The following is a 23877-nucleotide window of genomic DNA, read 5'->3' as shown; positions in this document are numbered from 1 at the left end:
GGATCTGAGACTTCTGCTGTTTGTGATATATGTAAATCACCTAAACGTAAGTTGGTGAGTAAATTTGCTGACAACACCAAAATTTAATTCAGAAGGCTTGCAAGGAAAAGCCTGGGAACCAGTGGTGGTAACATCTGTGGCAGGTAAGTTACTGGAGAGAATTCTGAGGGATAAAATATAAACGCATTTGGATAGACGGCAGCTGATCAGGGATAGTCAACATGGTTATGTTTGTGGGAGACCGTGTCTCACAAATTTGATTTAGTTTTTTGAAGATGTAACCAAGAAGGTTGACATGAGCAAGGCCACGCATATAGCCTACATGGATTTCATTAAGGCCTTTGATAAGTTTCCACATGGTAGGCTGCTCTGGAAGTTTAGATGGTGTGGCTTCCAGGGTGAGTTGCCTGCCTGGATACAATAGACAATAGACAATAGGTGCAGGAGTAGGCCATTCAGCCCTTCGAGCCAGCACCGCCATTCAATGCGATCATGGCTGATCACTCTCAATCAGTACCCCGTTCCTGCCTTCTCCCCATACCCCCTCACTCCGCTATCCTTAAGAGCTCTATCCAGCTCTCTCTTGAAAGCATCCAACGAACTGGCCTCCACTGCCTTCTGAGGCAGAGAATTCCACACCTTCACCACTCTCTGACTGAAAAAGTTCTTCCTCATCTCCGTTCTAAATGGCCTACCCCTTATTCTTAAACTGTGGCCCCTTGTTCTGGATTCCCCCAACATTGGGAACATGTTTCCTGCCTCTAATGTGTCCAATCCCCTAATTATCTTATATGTTTCAATAAGATCCCCCCTCATCCTTCTAAATACAGAATTGGCTTCATGGAAGGAAACAGAGGGTGATGGTGGAAGGTTGTTTTTCAGACTGGAAGCAGATGACTAGTGGTGTGCCTCAGGGATCAGAGCTGCGCCCATTACTGTTTGTGGTTTATATTAACGATTTAGGTAAGAAGGTGGAAGGTATGATTAGTAAGTTTGCAGATGATACCAAAGTAGGTGGTATCATTAACAGTAAAGAGAGTTATCAAACAGTAAAGTAAGATCCTGATCAGCTGGGAAAGTGGGCTGAGGAATGGCTAATGGCGTTCAATACAGATAAATATGAGATTTACACTTTGGGAAGTCGAACCTGAGCAGGACCTTCACAGTGAATGATAAGGCCCTGTGGAGTGTTTCCGAGCAGAAAGATTTAGGGCAAAGGCGCACAGTTCTTTTAAATTGACGTCACCGATAGATAGGGTTGTAAAGAAGGCTTTTGGTACATTGGCCTTCATCAGTGAAGCTAATGAGTATAGAGAGTTGAGGTGTATGGGCCAAATGTTGGCAAATGGGACTAGCTTTGATGGGCCAAAGGACCTGTTTCCATGCTGTGTGACTCTATGACTCTCTATGACAGTTGTACAAACATTGCTGCGTTTTATTTCCCTCTTACCTGACTGCGTGTGCATTACATCAGTCATGTTTCTTAATCCAACAAATGCAAACTGGTAAAGTCGCCAATGTCTCTGGTCAGCAAGCTCAACTGAATTATGCTTCCAGCGATATTGAATTTCATTTTTTGGATACCCATCTGGAAAAATAAATTCTTGTGAAATAAAAGAGGAATTAACTCACGACGGCTAAAAAATTAAATTTCAAAACTGCTGCATCCATAGACTCAGATGAAGGCTTTGGCTAAGGCTTTGTTAGTTCTCAGATCTAACTTGAGTGGTAGGCATTGGAAGCTTCACTTCCACCAGCAAGGTAATCACTTTAAGCATTCTTGCCACTTTCTCTTGGATTGTCAATCCACTAAGAATACACAATACACAATAGACAATAGACAATAGGTGCAGGAGGAGGCCATTCGGCCCTTCGAGCCAGCACCGCCATTCAATGTGATCATGGCTGATCATTCTCAATCAGTACCCCGTTCCTGCCTTCTCCCCATACCCCCTGACTCCGCTATCCTCAAGAGCTCTATCTAGCTCTCTCTTGAATGCATTCAGAGAATTGCCCTCCACTGCCTTCTGAGGCAGAGAATTCCATAGATTCACAACTCTCTGACTGAAAAAGTTTTTCCTCATCTCCGTTCTAAATGGCCTACCCCTTATTCTTAAACTGTGGCCCCTTGTTCTGGACTCCCCCAACATTGGGAACATGTTTCCTGCCTCTAACGTGTCCAACCCCTTAATAATCTTATACGTTTTGATAAGATCCCCTCTCATCCTTCTAAATTCCAGTGTATACAAGCCTAGCCGCTCCAATCTTTCAACATATGACAGTCCCGCCATTCCGGGAATTAACCTAGTAAACCTACGCTGCACGCCCTCAATAGCAAGAATATCCTTCCTCAAATTTGGAGACCAAAACTGCACACAGTACTCCAGGTACGGTCTCACTAGGGCCCTGTACAACTGCAGAAGGACCTCTTTGCTCCTATACTCAACTCCTCTTGTTATGAAGGCCAACATTCCATTGGCTTTCTTCACTGCCTGCTGTACCTGCATGCTTCCTTTCAGTGACTGATGCACTAGGACACCCAGATCTCATTGTACATCCCCTTTTCCTAACTTGACACCATTCAGATAATAATCTGCCTTCCTATTCTTACCACCAAAGTGGATAACCTCACACTTATCCACATTAAACTGCATCTTCCATGCATCCGCCCACTCACACAACCTGTCCAAGTCACCCTGCAACCTCATAGCATCTTCCTCACAGTTTACACTGCCACCCAGCTTTGTATCATCTGCAAATTTGCTAATGCCACTCAGCTTTGTATCATCTGCAAATTTGCTAATGAACAATTAATTTATCAAAATTTAGCCAAAGGTTGCTAGCAGAACTCAGTGATACAGTAACCATTGTCAACTGCTGTTCCCAGACAGTTCATAGTTATCCTACACCAGATACTCAGTGAAAATCAGGGGAAATTCTTCATGCCTTGGTATAAACACTTCAGTCAAAACTATGGCAGCTCTGAGTTTTAGTAAGTAAGTAAAAATTAACGTATTTTACTTAATGAAAATTTACCACCCATAGAAATTCAGTAATAATCTTGTCAAGATTTTCACTGAATTTCTCTCAGTATGCTTCCAAGTATTCTACCATAATTGTAGAATTCTAATACATTTTAAGTGTTAATCCTTATAAATGGCAGTATTTCAAAGCTACATAATGGAGATGAGTCAGAAACATTGTGGTTATTGTTATTGTCAGGTGAGATCATAGACAATATGGTTCACTTTCTCAGCAAAGGAAGATGCAAACATTCGCCACCACCTCCATTCAACACCACCCCCAATGCATGGCCTTTGACTGTTAGAGGAGAAGCCTGTCCAAAGACCAAGTACTCAAACCTGGGACAGTCCCGATTTTCCAAACTACCTCATGTTGTACATTGGACCTTTTCTCTGGAACTGTTATGCTACAATACCAATAAACTATTTCCTGCACTCTGGTATTTTTTCTCTTTACTCTACTTGTGGTATGTGTTGAGTTTGATTGTGTTCATGTATAGTACTATCTGATTTGATTGGATAGCACGCAAGCAAAAGCTTTTCACTGTATTTCGGTACACGTGACAACAGTAATATATCTAAATCTAAAACTAAGCTGATAGTTTACTAAGAAGCAGTGATCCCCACCTCCTGATGCTTTGGAGTCAAGGACATCAGAGACTGTTTCCACAAAATCGGCAGGATGACCAAACTAATGTCAGCGTCTTCTCTCAAGGCAACACCAGAACTAATCAACTGGATATAACATTCACCCCTCTGTTTCCTATCTTGCAAAACAATTTCAATGTACACCAAGCTCTGCCATGGGAGGAGATGTCCAGGAAGACAAACAAAACAATAGACAATAGGTGCAGGAGTAGGCCATTCGGCCCTTCGAGCCAGCACCGCCATTCAATGGGATGATCATGGCTGATCATCCACAATCAGTACCCCATTCCTGCCCTCTCCCCATACCCCTTGACTCCGCTATCATTAAGAGGTCTATCTAACTCTCTCTTGAATAGACATTCAATAAACATTTGTTGGACATTCTGAAAGTCTATTTGTAAAAACTATAACTCATGGGAATTGCAGGCCCACGACTCCTCCAAAAGAAGAACAAGCAACACGAAGGGACAAGGTACCAAACAAGAACATCATGATAAAAATGAAACATTGTTTGCTTCATTGTGTACTCCATAAAAGCTTTCCTGACAGTTTTTTATGAAGCGAGTATAATAATATAATATGAAGCTAATAGGACCTGTGGATCGTCTTTGCCTGGGTAATATATTACACTGATCATGGAATTGTTCTTTTATTATTCTCTCTTGGGTTGACTATCTAAGACAACATTTACAGTATGATACTGTGGAGTGGTTATTAACTTATATGACTTGTATTCAGAGTCCTAAACTATGGATCCCAAGTCATGTGCGAATCCCAACATGAAGAATTAAATCTAAGAATTTAGAATAGAAAATAATATTAGTAAATGTGACTGCAAAGTTACTGGATTCTTATTTTAAAAACTCAATTGGTACACTACTGCTCTTCAGGAAAGGAAATACACATTTTTTCCCATTGTTTATCCTGCACGTGACTCCAGGTCCTTCAATGTAGTTGACTCCTAGCTGTCCTCTGTGCTTCCAGCTTCGTACCATAGCTAAAATCAAACCATTCCTCCAATTTGACAACATTGAAAAAATCATCCACGTATTCATTTCCTCCCACCTAGACTACTGCAACTCCCTATACACTGGGATCAGCCAATCATCCCTGTCCAGCCTGCAATTGGTCCAAAACGCCGCAGTGAGACTCCTGACGGGTACCCGTAAAAGGGACCACATCATCCCGATTCTGGCCTCTCTCCACTGGCTCCTAGTACGGTACAGAATCAACTTCAAGCTCCTCCTATTCACATACAAAGCCCTAAATGGGCTTGCCCCCCCCCCCCATATCAAAAATCATCTAACCCACCACTCTATCTCCAGGTCCTCAGGTCGGCCGACTTGGGGCTACTGACTATCCCGCGGTCTAGGCTTAAGCTCAGGGGTGACCGCGCTTTTGCGGTTGCAGCTCCTAGACTGTAGAACAATATCCCTCTCCCCATCAGAACTGCCCCCTCCATCAACTCCTTTAAGTCCAGGCTCAAAACCTATTTCTACTCCCTAGCGTTTGAGGCCCTCTGAGGGGGTGCTGTGAACTGTTTATGTATGTGCTGTTATGTTTGTGTGCCATTGTATGTTCGTTCTTAGTACCTGAACTGATGTACAGCACTTTGGTCAACGTGGGTTGTTTTTAAATGTGCTATACAAAAAAATTGACTTGACTTGACTAGAATAGTAATGAGATGGAGAATAAATGTCAACATCACTAGCTAGGCTCACATCCCATGAATGAACATGAAAAATACCATGGCTCGTCCATAACCTTCCTTCATGGAGAGATTGTTACTCAGCATGAAGCACCACACTCAATCTGGTGCAGTTACTCTCACATGGCTGTGAACTCTCAGGTTCCTGGACTCTGATCAAAAAGCAGATTCAGATTCAGATGAGTTCATTGCCCGAAACACCCAAGTGAAATGAAGTTCCTTGTTCACATGAAGCGCACAGAATATACAAACAGCAATGATAAGTACAACATTAAATACAACCATGAATACAAAACATCGGATTGTAGTGCCATCTAAAGCAATGCAAAAAAAACAACAAAAAAACAGACTAATCAAATGAGGTAGAGACAGGGGTGCGAAAGAGGTGAACGATTTAGTTTAGTTTATTATTGTCACATGTAGTGAGGTAGAGTGAAAAGCTTTTTGTTGAGTGCTATCCTGTCAGCAAAAAGAAACATACATGTTTAGGAGCCTGAAATCAGTGAGGAAGATGCTGTTCTTAAGTCTGGACATCTGGGCTATCAAGCTCTTGCATCAGCATCTGTAATGTTTAGTGCAAGGTAAAGTCCAGTAAAATCCAATTAAAGATAGTTCAAAGGTCTCCACTGAGATGGATGGGAGGTCAGGACTGCTCTCTATTTGGCGAGAGAGCTGTTCAGTTGACTGATAACAGTTGGGAAGGAACTGTCTCAGAATCTGGTATTCATGGCCTGTGATGGTATTCAAACCCTGCCACAATCACCTGATATTTACTTGACATTTTAACAGTTAACATGGTTCTCTGAAAGTAGGCAAATCAGTTAGAAAGGGTGGTGAATAAGTAATGTGGCATGCTTGCATTCACTGGCTGAGGCAATTAGTACAAATGTTACAAAGCCTTGGCTAGACTGCACTTGGAGAACTGTGTGCAATTCTGGTCACAATAGGACAGTAAAAATGTGATTTAGCCACATAGGCTGCAGAAAAGATTCACAGAGATATTGTCTGGATAGGAGGGCTTGAATTATAAGCAGAGATTTGATAAACAAGCACTCTTTTCTATGGGCAAAGGAGGCTAACATGTTGATGTATATAAAGTTACAAGAGGCATAGATAGAATAGATTGTTGGAGTCTGTTTCTGATGGTAGGGATATCTAATACTAGAGAGCAGACTTTGAGGTGAGAGGGAGAAGGTTTAAAGGCAATCTATGGGATAAATTCCCCCCCTAGTTTATTCCCACATAAAATAGTTTATTCCATCATAGAATAGTTTATTCCCACGTAGAATAGTTTATTCCCACACAGAATAGTTGGCATCTGGAATGAGCTGCCAGAGGAGGTTGTGGAGGCAGGAACAATAATAACATTTAAGAGGCAAATAAACAATATTTGAATGAACAAGGTACGATGGGATATAGAATTAATATAGGCAAATGCGATTAGTATAGATAGGCCTTCTGGTCGACATATATGTAGTGGGCTGAAGAGATCTTTCTATGCTGTATAATTTACACCCTTCATATTGATATCAGTTGTTGGCTTGGGGGGGGGGACGACGACACATCAAAGTAACCTATGCGAGTAAATGTAGTGCCTTTGTAGATGGAACACACTGCAGCCACTATGTCCTTGTGCTGGAGAGCATGAATATTTAGGCTGGTGAATGGGATAACACTCAAGTAGGCTCATTTATTCTGGATGGTGTTACACTCTCTCAGTGTTGATGGAACTGCACTCATGCAGGCAATTGGAGAGTATTCCATAATACCTCTGATTTGTGCCTTGTAGATGGATGAAAGTTCTAAGGGAGTGAGGAGGTGAGTAACGTCATCTGATATCCAGCCTCTTGTAACCACAGAAGGTAGTTGTTGCTTCAATTGAACTTCGGACAAAAGATGATCTCCAATGATGGGGGTGATAATGGATTTATAGTCGGCAAAGTCTTTGAACATTAAGTGTCAGTGGTTAGATTTTCTCATTTGGAGATATCACTTTCAGGTATTTTTATGGCATTAATATTCATTGCCACATATCTGTCTATGTCTGAGTATTGTCCTACACACAGACATGGCAGCTTTGTTCACCAAGGAGCTGCAAATGGAATTGAACATAAAACAACTATCAGCAAACATCCCCACTCCTGACATAAAATCCATTCCCACCCAACTTCTGGCCTTAAAGCCACTCCCACTCCCACTTCTGGAATTCTGCTTTTTGCTCCACACTTGACCCAAAGAAGTGACAAGGTCTGGAGCCATGTAGTCCCAGTGACATTTAAAGTGGACATCAATTGGAGAGTAAATGTCAGTGGAGAGTAAATGTAATTGGATAGCACTGTAAATGTCGCTTGCATCACCTTGCTGATGAATGAGAGTAGACTGCTTGGACAGTAATTAACTGAATTCAATTTGTCCCTTTTGCATCTTATTGGGTAAATGCTGATAGTTTGTTTTTTAATCCATTTTTAATTAGTTAATCCAATTTATGTGACCCGGATACCATGTTTCAATTTAAACTCCTCTTCCTTGATCTTTTGTGTAGACATTGAGATTCCCATTTCAACTCAACCTACACTTTTGAACAGAATTGGTAACATAATAGACATATAACTGATTTAAGTGTGGTAAATTAGAAATTGTTTCTAAATATCTTTTAAAATTGTGAATATTAGAATTATACACTAGCCATTGTGATTTAGATTTATACACTGGGCATGTTTATAATTTATTTATCAGTAACCGTGCGAGATTTATTTAATTCTACTAATTTATGTTTGGTTGAAGCGAAGAGTTAAACTTATTTTTAATAATGATGGATACTTTGTTTAAGCACAGAATTTAAGATTCTGTGGCCGCATGTGGGACTTGAGGATGGTCTGTTGCCTCCCTGGTGCCAGGGCTCAAGACATGATGGACCGGCTTCAGAACATCCTAGCGAGGGAAGGCGATCAACCGGAAGTAGTTGTGCATGTGGGCATGAACGACGTTGGGAGGAAGAGGAAGGAGGTACTGCAACGTGAGTTTAGAGAGTTGGGAAGAAGACTGAGAAGTAGGACGTCGAGGGTGGTTATCTCTGGATTGCTTCCTGTACCTCGTGCTAGTGAGGGCAGGAACAGAGAGATCGGGGATATGAATGTATGGCTGAGGGGCTGGTGCAGGGAGCAGGGATTTAGATTTCTAGACCACTGGGATCTCTTCTGGGGTAGGGGTGACCTGTACAAAAGAGACGAGTTACACCTTAACAGCAGGGGGACCAACATTCTGGCAGGCAAGTTTGCTCATGTTACACGTGTGGGTTTAAACTAAGTAGTGGGGGGGAGAGGTTGACAAATTGGGAATATGAAGATGGAGTTAAAGGGGAAGCGAATAAAGGAGAAATTGCAAAGGACTCTAGAATAAATGGGAAGGAAAGTTCTAGATGGGATAAGAGAGTAAGGTCAGGGCCAATTGTGACAGGTGTGAGAGGGGAGGTGAATACCGAAGTTAGTGTTGGATTTAAATGCACGAAGTAAAAAATAAAGTGGATGAGCTTGAGGCTCAGTTAGACATTGGCAAGTATGACGTTGTGGGAATTACAGAAACATGGCTACAAGAGGACCAGGGCTAGGAACTGAATATTCAGGGGTATACAGCCTATCGAAAAGACAGACAGGTGGGCAGAGGGGGTGGGGTTGCTCTGTTGGTAAGGAAAGATTCCAAGGGGAGTAAGAGGCACCCGTGGCTGACAAGGCAAGTCAAGGAGAGCATAAAAATAAAAGAGAAGTACAACAAAGCAAAGAAGAGTGGGAAGCCAGAGGATTGGGACTCTTTTAAAGAGCAACGGAAGATGACTAAGAAGGCAATAAGGGAAGAAAAAATGAGGTACGAGGGTAAACTAGCCAATAATATAAAGGAGGATAGTAAATGCTTTTTTAGGTATGTAAAGAGGAAAAAAATAGTCAAGGCAAATGTGGGTCCCTTGAAGACAGAAGCGGGGGAATTTATTATGGGGAACAAGGAAATGGCAGACGAGTTGAACCGGTACTTTGGATCTGTCTTCACTAAGGAGGATACAAACAATCTCCCAGATGTTCTAGTGGGCCGAGATCCAAGGGTGACGGAGGAACTGAAGGAAATCCACATTAGGCAGGAAATGGTGTTGGGTAGACTGATAGGACTAAAGGCTGATAAATCCCCAGGGCCTGATGGTCTGCATCCCAGAGTACTTAAGGAGGTGGCGCTAGAATTTGTGGACGCATTGTTGATCATTTTCCAATGTTCTATAGATTCAGGATCAGTTCCTGTGGATTGGAGGGTAGCTAATGTTGTCCCACTTTTTAAGAAAGGAGGGAGAGAGAAAACGGGAAATTATAGACCAGTTAGTCTGACATCAGTGGTGGGGAAGCTGCTGGAGTCAATTATAAAAGACAAAATTGCGGAGCATTTGGATAGTAGTAACAGGATTGTTTCGAGTCAGCATGGATTTACGATGGGGAAATCATGCTTGACTAATCTTCTGGAATTCTTTGAGGATGTAACTAGGAAAATGGACAGGGGAGAGCCCTGGATGTGTTGTACCTTGACTTTCAGAAAGCCTTGAGTATAGGAGCAAAGAGGTCCTTCTGCAGTTGTACAGGGCCCTAGTGAGACCTCACCTGGAGTACTGTGTGCAGTTTTGGTCTCCAAATTTGAGGAAGGATATTCTTGTTATTGAGGGCATGCAGCATAGGTTAACTGGTTAATTCCCGGAATGGCGGCACTGTCATATGTTGAAAGATTGGTCTGACTAGGCATATACACTGGAATTTAGAAGGATGAGAGGGGATCTTATTGAAACATATAAGATTATTAAGGGGTTGGACACGTTAGAGGCAGGAAACATGTTCCCAATGTTGGGGAGTCCAGAACCAGGGGCCACAGTTTAAGAATAATGGGTAGGCCATTAAGAACAGAGATGAGGAAAAACTTTTTTAGTCAGAGAGTTGTAAATCTGTGGAATTCTCTGCCTCAGAAGCCAGTGGAGGACAGTTCTCTAAATGCATTCAAGAGAGAGCTAGATAGAGCTCTTAAGGATAGCAGAGTCCGGGGGTATGGGGAGAAGGCAGGAACGGGGTATTGATTGAGAATGATCAGCCATGATCACATTGAATGGTGGTGCTGGCTCGAAGGACCGAATGGCCTACTCCTATTGTCTATAATTTAAACAAATAATTGCATTCATGATTGCCCTAATTTAAGTATTCCTAAACGATTTATTTAGGTTTTCAGAAACCAAAATAACTTTATATAATATGTAATAATGGGGAAAAAAAACATACATAAAAGCATAAACTAGAAAATAATTTAAGAAACTGAAAGGATTTGTTAAAAAATCGCAGCATAAAATATCAAGATGACTTTATTTACACTATTCTACAACATGTCAGAAACAGTCCAGTTCTTCATTTTTCTCACCACAGTACAATCTGGGAATTGTTAGATGTAAACAAACTATTTTGACACAAGCAAAAACATGATTGTGAAAGAAACATGTTAATCTAACAAAGCTGCATTTGTCTGAGGGTGCTCTGATGAATCAAAGTACCTTCAAATTCACTTAGGCTATAATTTACTGATGATAATGGCTTATCGACCACTTGAAACACCCAACTGGTATATAATGTAATATGGCATTATTACAGCATTATTTATATCTCAAATTATTTTTTACTGGAAACAAAGCCTTACATTATACAACACTTACAGCTTGAGAATTCCAATGGGCAAGAATGTTGATCCATAGGAAAATTATGAAGCTGGAGGTAACATTCAGCATTGATGGTTAATCTAATATGGCAAATAAAGAGAAAAGCAAAGTGGTCAACATTGTAGATCAAAACCTTAATAATATGTAAACATTATTGAAAAAGCTATTTATGAATGTCTCTGTGTCTATGTATTGTGGTGGTGATGTTCATTCCACATAAATGGCAATAGATTTACTCATAGTAGATCAGTTACATTCAGATGTTATTGAAAATTGTTTAGAGGGACCCGCATTGTGAAAAATGGTTGACTTCCAAAGGAAATCCCAATGCCAACAATCTGTAGAAGTTTGCAGCAGCAGAATTATTTGGAAATTGTCAGTCCATCATGGTGGCACAGTGGGAGAGTTGCTGCCTTACAGCACTGGGTTCAATCCTAACTATGAGTGCTATCTGTATGGGGTTTGTACTTCCACCCCATGACCTGCATGCGGTTTCTCCGGGAACTCCAGTTTCCTCCCACACTCCAAAGACGTACAGGTTTGTAGACTAATTTGTTTGGTAAAATTGTAAATTTTCCCAAGTCTGTGTAGGATAGTGTTAGTGTGCGGGCATCGCTAGTCGGAAAAGGACTCGGTGGGCCGAAGGGTATGTTTCCACGCTGAATCTCTAAACTAAACTGTACACCAATACATTGCAATACCCATGAACTGATTTTAGATTCCTTAGGCAAGGATCTTTACATCAAAATATACACTGCCAAGGCCACCCATCAAGAAGCAAAATTGGCACTCAAATTCCAATCTCCTTATGTATGTAATGAACATAATGATATGGAATTCATGTGAAATGAATCACTAAATAGGCAGATTAAATTCTGAGTAACTTTTCCCAGAAACTCATGGACTAAGAAAGTCTCTCACACTCTGCAAGATTTTTACGTGCCAATTGAGTGAATTTCATATGATGGGCATAGTTATTTTGTATTCTTGGTGTGTACTCCTGTAAATTTCATCTGAATTCTCATTGCATTTAGCATGCATGCTTACAGAGGCCACTGTTTAATAATGCAAGATTACCAGCATTTGTCTGATTATTAACTGCATGAATGTCTTGGGTCTCTAAGACTGAGATAGGTCTTAACTCGAGTGTTGATCAGCCAGTCAATTTTAATGGGCATTCAAAGCAATAAATGATAAACAATCTAAGGGAATTATCTCCACGCTAAGTTGCTAATGCAGGACTGGAGAAATATAGCACTCTTATGGTATAGAGGCTAGAAAGGTCTCAATATGTCTTTAGATCTAATTTTGCTTATCTCAAGATGATGATTAATTTATCATTCTGCCTGAATAGCAATAAGCACTGATGCTCCTTCATGAGTGCTAGAAGCTCTCTGTGTTTAAATTTCTTGGGGTTCCTTTCCTTCTGAATTTGTCTCTAAATGTGATGTTTGCTGCCTTTCAGCACTAGCCTGTGCCCTGGACATAGACGTGGAGATATTGTGGCAATGGGGACATGCTCCTCTCTCCAAATAATCATCTATAACATTTCAAATAATGCAAGAACATGACACTATAAACCCATAATATTAAGGATTTGTGCACGTGCCTTTCAGAACCTGGTAAGTTTAAATTATTGTGAAGATCCTTGTTTTAGCAGCATCTCCTTATTGTATGTAAAATGTTTTGATTTACTGCTTATGAAAGAATGTAACGGAGGTACCACTACCAAAAATGTTTTCTCTCAAAGGCTTCAGTCCTCAATTATCAACAGTGGCTGGTACAGGAAAGACAAAAAGTAATCGTCCATTGTATATTCAATTGCTAAAAATGCACTCACATGGAAACAGATCACTTTGATCAAAACACAGTGCTTGAGTAACTCAGTGGGTCTGGCAGCATCTCTGGGTGGAATGGGCAGGCAACGTTTCAGACCCGAAATCTTCTTTAAACCTCCTTCCAGAAGTACTGCCTCACCTGCTGAGTTACTCCAGCACTTTGTTTAGTTTAATTTAGAGATACAGCGTGGAGAGAGGCCCTTCGGTTTGCTGCACCACCATGCCGTTCACGATTTGACTGTGTTTTGCTCAAGATTCAAACATCCACAATTCCTTGTATCAACATATCACATTGTTTCCTCATTAAAACAAGATATAATACCATGCAAATTATTGACTATTTACGAACTCTAAAATTGCTCATCAGATAGCTAATTATACAATTAACTAATTATTTACACACACACACACCTACCTTTAACCAAAGATGTAAAGATGTTAACGACACCCGGTCCTTGTCAACTACAAACTGTTTAGAATATGCTGTAACTTAACATTTTGAACGCATTCATGTCAGGTACAACTAATTCAAATAGATCACTTTTTAGATAAGTCTCATTTACACCTGATCGTGCATCCTTTTCTCCAATTCTTTGCATTATTTTTCATAACTGTGAACTCTAAACATGACTGTTAACATTAAACTTAACACAAGGTAACAACTCTTTTTCAGCAGGTATGTATACTTTGCATTTGGATGTTGTAAACCTACATTTCTACAGAGTTTCATTCTTTTGACGATCTTTCTTTCTATCCTTCTGCTTGCACAGAATCTTTCACCTGACCACTACTCAGAATTCTTGGATATAATAGATTATCCTCTTTCCTGTTTCCACTTTTGAAATCATAGAGCCAGCTCTTCTAACTTTATCTTTCTGTATTGTCTCCAAGGCTTTCAATTCTGCCACAGCTGCTTTCAACCAGCCTTGCTGCAATCTGGTTATACTGCATTGGGCTGGTATCGGTAAATCCACACATACACAGTGACCTGCCCACCTGAAGCTTTTCATTGCAATAGATTCCTGCCTTGAATCTCTCATCTCTGTCATGCTGGCTCTTCTGCATGCCTCATGAAACATAAGAATATTATGAGTGGAAACTGGAATTTGCCACTTGGTTCACAGTGCCCGATCAACTATTCAACATGGTCATGCCTGATCATTGACATCAGCATCACATGGCTAGTCCATCACTGAACATTATAGCCCATGGGTGAAACAGTATTAGAACAAAAAAAAACAATTCAGGACAGGAATAGGCCCATTTGTTCCACAATGTCTGTGCCAAACATAATGCCAAGTTAAACGAATCTCTTCTGTGTAGGAAGGAACTGCTGATGCGGGTTTAAACTGAAGATAGCCACAAAAACCTGGAGTAACTCAGTGGGACAGGCAGCATCTCTGGAGAGAAAGAATGGGTGATTTTCACTTGACCGTGATCCATATCCTTCCATTCCCTGCATATCCATGTGCCTATCCAAAAGCCTCTTAAATGCCACCAACTGTTTCCACTACCATTTCATTCTAGACACCCACTGCTCTTTGTTAAAAAAAAACTGTCCCATATATCTCCTTTAAACCTATGCCCTCTAGTATTTGATATTTGCACTATGGGGAAAAGTTTCTGTCTATCCCATCTATGCCTCTCATAATTTTATTTACTATCAGATCTCCCCTTAGCGTCTGACATGGCAGAGAAACAATGCAAGTTTGTCCAACCTTTCCATATAGCTAATACACTCTCATCCAAACAATATTATGGGAAACCTCTAGTGCACACTCTCCAAAGTCTGCACATCCTTCCCGTCATGGGTTTTGCCAGAATTCCCTCATTTGCAGTCTGCACACTGAGTAAATCCACAGCATCTGACCCTGAAATGGCTGCAAGTCTCATCAACCTGATCATGTATTCACTGGCCATTTCCCCCTAGCCACTGGATGCAGTTGTCAAACATATCACGCTCGGAAATCTCTCACTTTGGTGGATTAATATGTTTTGTTTTCATTATGTTCTCATATATGACAATGTCTGGAGTTCATGCCTCCAGTGGTCTCATGTGTATCCAACTCTACCTCGAGCAACAGTATCACCTTCTTCAATTGAGGTGTTTGCACATTTCTCTGCCTCTGTCCTCTCCTGGGACACTCACATTATTGTTTGCTCCCCTTCACACAACCCTCCTTCCAAAACATTTCCATTCACTCCATACACTGACAAAATGGCCAAGTGTTCTTGTATGCCTCAAGCTTCCCAAGATTTCCGCCATGTTCACTGTCTGCCACCTTCACTGCTTTACTCAGAGAACTATTTCCCCATCTCCTTTGCACTGGATTATTGTCCTTTCACATCTACAAGCAGTCACCATCAAACCTAATTCCAATGCAGTGCTTGAAGGCTCCTTGGTGTTGCTTATTAAGGCAACAGTAACATCAAAGGTTACAGGGCGAAGGCAGGAGAGGGAAGGGTTACAGGGCGAAGGCAGGAGGGGTTGAGAGGGAAAAATACATCAGCCATGATCGAACGGCAGAGTAAACGCGATGGGCCGAATGGTCTAATTGTGCTCTTATGTGTTATGATCTTATGGTCTATAAGTAACAGAAATACAGCTTGAACAAAACCTTCATTAAAGATAGTCAATAACTAAATGGTAGTCATGGCTGCTGCAAAACTGTATCTAAGGTCACATCACATGGTGAAGCAATTTCTCAGAAGATATACATAATCACTTCCATCCACCACAGCCTTCACACATTTCTGAGCTACTAAAATCATGGGGTCTGCACCAGCCCATGGTTGATTTTTACTAACATTCCCCAATAGATTCTGCATCGTGAGCTCATGTGTGGTCAGTGGAGTTTGCAATAATAGTGGTTAGCATTAAAACTCTTCCAAATAACCATTTTTCTATTCCTTATATCTTTATAAAGAAGCATTTGTCTACGTGATTTTCTTTCGACAAAAAAAATTGTCATCAAATACTGGAAGATAGAACAATCCATATCGAAGAAAGTAAATAAATCAGATTAGATTTGCTTCTCCCATATCAAATCTTTCTCTCTCCTAATCTTGCTCATTGATTTTTGTTAGCAACATAAAAATATCAAGAAGTGGTCACATTGCCAGTTGAACAAAGGGGACTATGGAGGCATGAGGGAGGAGCTGGCCAAAGTTGACTGGAAAGGGACCCTAGCAGAGATAACGGTGGATTAGCAATGGCAGGTGTTCCTGGAATAATCCAGAAGATGCAGGATCATTTCATTCCAAAGAGGAAGAAAGATTTTAAGGGGAATAAGAGGCGACCGTGACTGACAAGTGAAGTCAAGGACAGTATAAAAATAAAAGAGAAGACATATAATATAGCAAAGATGAGCGGGAAGCCAGAGGATTGGGATACTTTTAAAGATCAACAGAAGGTAACTAGAAAGGCAATATGCGGAGAAAAGATGAAGTACGAAGATAAGCTAGCCAAGAATATAAAGGAGGATAGTAAAAGCTTCTATGGGCATGTGAAGATGAAAAAATTAGTTAAGACAATTGAAGACTGAAACAGGTGAATTTATTATGGGGAACAATGAAATGGCTGACGAGTTGAATGGATACTTTGGTTCTGTCTTCATGAAGGAAGACACAAAAACCTCCCAGATATACATGGGGACAGAGGACCTAGGGTGATGGTGGAACTGAAGGAAATTCACATTAGTCAAGAAATGGTGTTGGGTCGACTGATGGGACTGATGGCTGATAAATCCCCAGGGCCTGATGGTCCCAGGGTACTCAAGGAGGTGGCTCTAGAAATTGTGGATGCATTGGTGATCATTTTTCAATGTTGTATAGATTCTGGATCAGTTCCTGTGGATTGGAGGGTAGCTAATGTTATCCCATTTTCAAGAAAGGAGAGAGAGAGAAAGCAGAGAATTATAGACCAGTTAGCCTGACATCAGTAGTGGGAAAGATGCTGGAGTTGATTATCAAATATGTAATAGCGCCATATTTGGATAGCAGTGACAGGATCGGTCCAAGTCAGCATGGATTTATGAAGGGGAAATTATGCTTGACAAATCTTCTGGAATTTTTTGAGGATGTAACAAGTAAAATGGACAAGGGAGAGCCAGTGGATGTAGTGTACCTGGACTTTCAGAAAGCCTTTGATAAGGTCCCACACAGGAGATTAGTGGGCAAAATTAGAGCACATGGTATTGGGGATAGGGTACTGACATGGATAGAAAATTGGTTGGCAGACAGGAAACAAAGAGTAGGGATTAACGGGTCCCTTTCAGAATGGCAAGCAGTGATTAGTGGAGTGCCGCACGGCTCGGTGTTGGGACCGCAGCTATTTACAATATACATTAATGATTTAGATGAAGGAATTAAATATTAGCAAATCTGAAGATGACACAAAGCTGGGTGGCAGTGTGAACTGTGAAGAGGATGCTATGAGGAAGCAGGGTGACTTGGACTGGTTGGGTGAGTGACAGATGCATGGCAGATGCGGTATGTGGATAAATGTGGTTATCCACTTTGGTGGCAAGAATGGGAAGGCAGATTATTATCTGAATGGTGTCAAGTAAGGAGAAGGGGAAATACAACAAGACCTGGGTGTCCTAGTACATCAGTCACTGAAAGTAAGCATGCAGATACAACAAGCAGTGAAGAAAGCTAATGGCATGTTGGCCTTCATTACGAGAGGAGTTGAATATAGGAGCAAAGAGGTCCTTCTGCAGTTTTACAGGGCCCTGGTGAGACCACACCAGGAGTATTTTGTACAGTTTTGGTCTCCTAATTTGAGGAAGGACATTCTTGCTATTGAGGTAGTGCAGCGTACGTTCACGAGGTTAATTCCCAGGACGGCGGGACTGTCATATGAAGAAAGAATGGAGCAACTGGGCTTGTATTCACTGGAATTTAGAAGGATGAGAAGGGATCTTACAGAAACATGTAAAATTATTAAGGGATTGGACACGCTAGATGCAGGAAACATTTTCCGATGTTGGGGAGTCCAGAAACAGGGGCTACAGTTTAAGAATAAGGGGTAGGCCATTTAGAAATGAGATGAGGAAAAACTTTTTCACCAGAGAATTATGAATTTGTGGAATTCTCTGCCTCAGAAGGCAGTGGAGGCTGATTTGCTGGATGCATTCAAAAGAGAGTTAGATAGTGCTCTTAGGGAGTCAGGGAGTATGGAGAGAAGGCAGGAACGGGGTACTGATTGTGGATGATCAGCAACGATCACATTGAACGGCGGTGCTGGCTCGAAGGGCCGAATGTCCTACTCCTGCACCTATTGTCTATGTATCTATGGATCATTTGAAGTGAAATCCAGTTAGCCTCACTTCTATACTGTTTCTCGATATTCTTGAAATTATTCTTCAAATATTCATCTCATTCCAGTTTGAATTCACATTCGTAGACCATACGACATAGGAGCAGAATTAGACCATTCTGCCCATCGAGTCTGCTCTGCCATTCCACCATGGCTGGTCTATTTTTCCCTCTCAACTCCATTCTCCTGCCTTCTCCCCATAACCTTTGACATCCTTACTAATCAAGAACTTGTCAATCTCTACTTTAAAAATACCCAAAGTCCTAGCCTCCACTGCCTTCTGTGGCAATGAATTCCACAGATTCACCACCCACTTGCTAAAGAAATTCCACCTCATCTTTATTTTGAAGGTAAGTTCTTTTATTCTGAGGCTGTGTTAACCCTATCTGGTGGTGCATTCAAAATCTGATTCTCTTGTATACAAAAAAATGTTGTTCCTTATGTTGTTTCTGTCTGGTTTGCCAATTCCTTATTCCTCCCAATCCCTGTAAATTCCAGAATATTAATCTGTATTCACTAGCACTGGATGCATTGATGCACTATGGCATTCTGATGTGGGCCAACTGCTTCGGTATCACAATCGGGGAACAGTACAAAGACGATATTTATAAGTGCATAACCACATTTCACTTTTGCTGCATTGAACAATGACATACCCAGCTCTACTTTTTTATGGAGAGAACAAAAATGAACTTAGTCTGCAAGCAACCAGAGAAGACCACATCAATGAATTTGAAAGCTGTGGCTAGTTGCAAATGGCCATTATAGGAAAAATAGAAGATGGAACTAAGAGTAACTTACTTTATTTCTTATCTCATAATGGAGGGGATGTTATCAATAAAACAAATTAAACTAGCCGGGGCCCCAGGAAGTTACCCTGAGAAACACCAACATTGGCATCCTCGGATTGAGATATCGGTTTGCAATAAACACAATGAACATCCTTTGCGACAATTGTGCCTTTGATAATTAAAGACTTTTTACTCCATCCCTGTTTAATTTACTAACATTTTTGGGATGTGTTAGATCAGTCTGCAGAAGAGTCTCGACCCGAAACATCACCTATTCCTTTTCTCCAGAGATGCTGTCTGATCCGCTGAGTTATTCCAGCTTTTTGTGTCTATCTTTGATTTAAACCAGCATCTGCAGTTCCTTCCTACAAATGTTGATGTGTTCTTCTGCAGTGCACTGTTTCATACCCACAATAATCTTGCCGCCAATTCATAGATGTTGACACTTCCTTCTAATTATTTTGTAAACCACTGGGATTAATACACCAGTAAGGATGGACATATGAATACATGTCCAAAAAGATTTTGGCCCAGAAACATTGCTCGTTATGGGCAGTGAAACAAGCCAGTGAAACAAGCTTTGCAAGTCGTGCTTTACCATTGTAACTTCCTCACTAGATTATTCTGAAAACATGGATGATCAAGCACTTAATTAAAATTCTTAATGTATGCAAAAATGGATGATCAGTGCTGTGGTTTACTGATTGCTAGGTTCTATTCAGAGAGATTATCAATCTTCTGAGACAAAATTCCTTACAGGTCACCTAAAAACAGCTGCTTCTCATGAACTGAATAAATAAATATGTGTTCTTTAAAAATGAAAACCATCTATCTTTAGACCCAATTCATAAAATAATTGCTGCATCTGAGCAAATAATGAATACTTCCTGTTAGGAGTCATTTTCTTGTGGCTTACATGCTTGCTGATTGCAGACTTGCAGAATTTAAAACAAAGCCAACATTTCTTTAGACTTTAGAGATACAGCGCGAAACAAGCCCTTCAGCTCACCGAGTCCATGCCGACCAGAGATCACCCCATACACTAGCTCTATCCAACACACTAGGGACTATTTACAATTTTACCAAAACCAATTAACCCTGGAGTATAGGAGGAAACCAGAGCACCCAGAGAAAACCCGATTGGTCACAGGGAGAATGTACAAACTCCATTCAGACAGCACCCGTAGTCAGTATCAAACCCAGTTCTCTGGCACTGTAAAGCAGCAACCCTACCACTGCACCATTGTGCCACCCCAATCCACAAGAACCCAAATCATATGCAAGAAAAACACAGAGCAGCATTTTCCTTTTAAAACATTGTTGTAGACCTTATATCATGCTTTGCAACTTAAGCATGGTTATGCTTTTGTTTGCCCTGCAGGATACCTTGCAGAAGTGAAATTGGGACCTGCTGAGTTACTCCAGCATTTTGTGAATAAATCGATTTGTACCAGCATCTGCAGTTATTTTCTTATACTATATGAAATTGGGACAAGTTCCTTTGCATTAATTCCCATTTGAATGGCAGTGAAAAGAAAGAAACCATTGAAACTATTGTTTCTGGCAAATGTTTTAGTGCATGCACAGTCAAATGTCTTCTAGCAGATTTAGCACAGCTCCCATTTGGCACAGCCAAAATGACCCCCTCACAGTTTTCAAAATCTTGTGAGCTCTGAGAACGACATTTTTATCTGGCAATGGAAATGGAGCATTTTAAGTGTATGAGATGGCCCTCAATAAGTGAAAGTTTCATCCATTGGCCTTACCTCAGTGTGTACAATATTTTGCCATCATTCTCAATTCGCAACAATCGATTTGGTGTTGTTATCCAGTGAGCATCTGACTTCCTTGAGTTTCGGAAAAACGTATCTGGGATCCAGATTTTGCCAACCATGTTGCTATTTAGCATGAGAATTTTCATTGTGCCATTAAACTTCAAGCGGCTATCATACCAGGACTGAGCAAAAAATATGTCAATTGTATATTCCTGAAAAATAAGCGGAAATATACATTATACATGTCAGTTCACAGTCCACTCTTTATTATCCTTTATTATCACATTATCAACCGCATTTGCTTTAAATAATCAACACACAAGTTGCACCAGGGAAGCATTTCCAGCCGTCCATAGAAATATCAGCAACACCTACATACAACATGAAGTGTCATAGAGCCCTACAGCTTTGAAAAAGCCCCTTTGGCCTATTGAGTCCACACTGACCACCCAGCACCCATTCATTTTGAACCCTTTTAATTCTTCCCACATTGCATCAATAACCTCCAAGACTATATCACGCAGTTCTGCATAAAGAGCAATCAATAGTGGCCAATTATGGACTAGTCTTCCATGAAAAAAAATCTTCTAGCACTGAACTTAAGTTGAGAGTTTCTGGACTGAAGTATTATGGAATTATAGAGTCATACAGATTGGAAACAGATTTTTAACATCACAAAGTCCACTCCGACTATCAAAAACCTGTTTACATTATTTCCATTTTATTTTCCATATATTTCCATTAAGTTGCCCCTCCACTCCACCCCAGATACTAGCATTCCTCTACCGAGGAGAAATGTAAAGGGTTAAAGTATAAGATGTTAATCTTAATATTTTGTATAATAAAAAGCATGGGAACAGTTAAACTTGGCAAAGTTCAAATTGGAGTGAATCATGCATTTAAAAATTCATAGAGTGTGGCTATATAAATCTAATTCACCAAACAATACAATGGATTTGTAAATGGAAACTGATTGTTTATGAAACAGTTGGGAGATTTGGAGCAAGTAAGGCAGGGATTCGCAACACATATCTTGTTCATTAATTCCCTGTGATTTCACTTGTGGTAGTTACATGCAATTGTCTCAAACAATTCTGTCCACCTGTTCTATTTCTCTTCCTGCTCCTTAACAAGTTGCTCAGTTTGACCCTGCAACAAGCACATGAGACAACTGAAGGTCAAAATAATAGCTTATCTGTAAATAATTAATCTACATTTTATGCTAATTGGTGTACTTCTCAGACCATTTTCAGATCATGCATTCAGTTCTCAATAGGTGGAAGGTTGAAAATCTCTGATCTATAAATATTTAAACATTCAGGCAAGTGAAAGCATACATGGATGACTGGAGCAGAGTGTTTTAAATGTTTCTGCCAGAAAGGAAACAATACCCCAGAGGCACCCATCAGTTTTCAGGGTTTGGAGTCTCTACAATTGATCTGTAAAATGGCCCCTGAAGTTATTTTTGATGTCTCAAGGAGTTTCACAGTTATTCAGAATGCAGTATTTATGTATCCCATTAAATGGAAATAGTTTTGCTGCATAGCTACAATGATCATACTAGTTTATATTCTACTAAAAATGGATTTCCCTGGGATAGCAATTAGAAATACAAGCACCGTACAGTGTATATTGCAAACGTAATGTGAAATTTTCTTGAAAGGCAAAATGGTCTTTGAAGTTGACTGATCAATAACAGTCAATCCATCTTTTACCAATAAGTAAAATACTGAAGCAGAGGGACAATATTTCTGATAATACTGTATATTTATTTAACATTTTGTAATAAAGGGGAGGCCATTTAAAACTGAGGTGAGAAAGAACTTTTTCATCCAGAGAGTTGTGGATTTGTGGAATTCTCTGCTACGGAGGGCAGTGGAGGCCAAATCACTGGATGAATTTAAGATAGCGCTCTGGGGGCTAGTGGAATCAAGGGATATGGGGAGAAGTTGGGCACAGGTTACTGATTGTGGCTGATCAGCCATGATCACAATGAATGGTGGCTCGAAGGGCCGAATGGCCTCCTCCTGCACCTATTTTCTATGTTTCTATGTTCATTACACTGGGAAAACTATTGATCAACAACTAACTTTTAATCAATTAGCATCTCCAAGCAATGACGTAGCTAATGCCAAATTCTGGGAAGATATCAACTTATTTTTAAGATAGATAAATATGAGAAAGGCTTGTCAAACTTAAGTGAAAGGGTGGTGATTCTTAAAGAAAACATTGTATGAGTGCAAATCGTGAAAGGGACATTTAGTACGGGTGTCAGGGGTTGTGGGGAGAAGGCAAGAGAATGGGGTTAGAAGGGAGAGATACATTATCCATGATTGAATGGTGGAGTAGACTTGATGGGCCGAATGGCCTAATTTTGCCCCATCACTTATGACCTTATGACGTTCATCTTATTCCCAGTGGTGCTTCGATCCATTTTTCCTCAAGTTTGTGCGTGACATTAAAGCGGAATAGTCATGAAGTGCCCGACCATCATCAGTGCTGCTGTGCTTCTGATCTTATTGCTTCATTGCAAATAGGGTGGAATGTAGGACAAGCACATCCTGAAGTTAGGAGGCGTAAGAAGATGGTGGGTGGTGAGATCAAATACCGAGTCATACTGAATCATACTCTGCCAGCAGCTATATTTGAACAATCTTTGAAAAGGATCAAGAAAGAGAAACCTCTGAAACAGGTGAGGGCATCCAGATGATTAATCTGCCTAAACCACCCCTTAAAAAACAGCATGTGCTTTATTAAATGACAAAATCTCTTAAGTGGGAAATGCACTGTAGCAACAGTTGTTGCTGGTGGGCCTTCTGGGACTTATTCTGACTTCAGGAGACACTGAAGAAATAAACAAAATGACTGACATTGGACTCTGGGATTTCCTGATGTTACCTGTGGATGGAGAGTTGGCTGAAATCTGCCAAGCACCAGAGGGTCTCCAACCACATCATTAGAAAACTATGGAAGGAATAAATTGTAATGGACATGCCATGGATAATGGCCACGGAACATGGATGCAGTGCCACAAAATGGTCAATGACAT

General features: G+C 40.6%; 1 protein-coding gene across 2 annotated transcripts in view; it reads right to left on the bottom strand.

Moving 5' to 3' along the window:
• gabrg1 (gamma-aminobutyric acid type A receptor subunit gamma1) overlaps positions 1-23877 on the bottom strand; it is a 145374-nt gene that overhangs the window by 33303 nt on the left and 88194 nt on the right. For both annotated transcript variants that reach the window (XM_078399036.1, XM_078399045.1), the window contains exons 4-6: positions 20820-21040; positions 11102-11184; positions 1451-1588 (exon numbers count right to left, since the gene is read on the bottom strand). In XM_078399036.1, coding sequence (XP_078255162.1) covers positions 1451-1588; positions 11102-11184; positions 20820-21040 — 442 coding nt within the window. The remainder of the gene's footprint in view (positions 1-1450; positions 1589-11101; positions 11185-20819; positions 21041-23877) is intronic.

Source organism: Rhinoraja longicauda, chromosome 1 (genome assembly GCF_053455715.1).
Source record: "Rhinoraja longicauda isolate Sanriku21f chromosome 1, sRhiLon1.1, whole genome shotgun sequence".
Lineage (NCBI taxonomy): Eukaryota > Metazoa > Chordata > Chondrichthyes > Rajiformes > Arhynchobatidae > Rhinoraja > Rhinoraja longicauda.
Note: the sequence above shows the minus strand (reverse complement) of the source record. Positions and strands in the feature narration are given on the sequence as shown.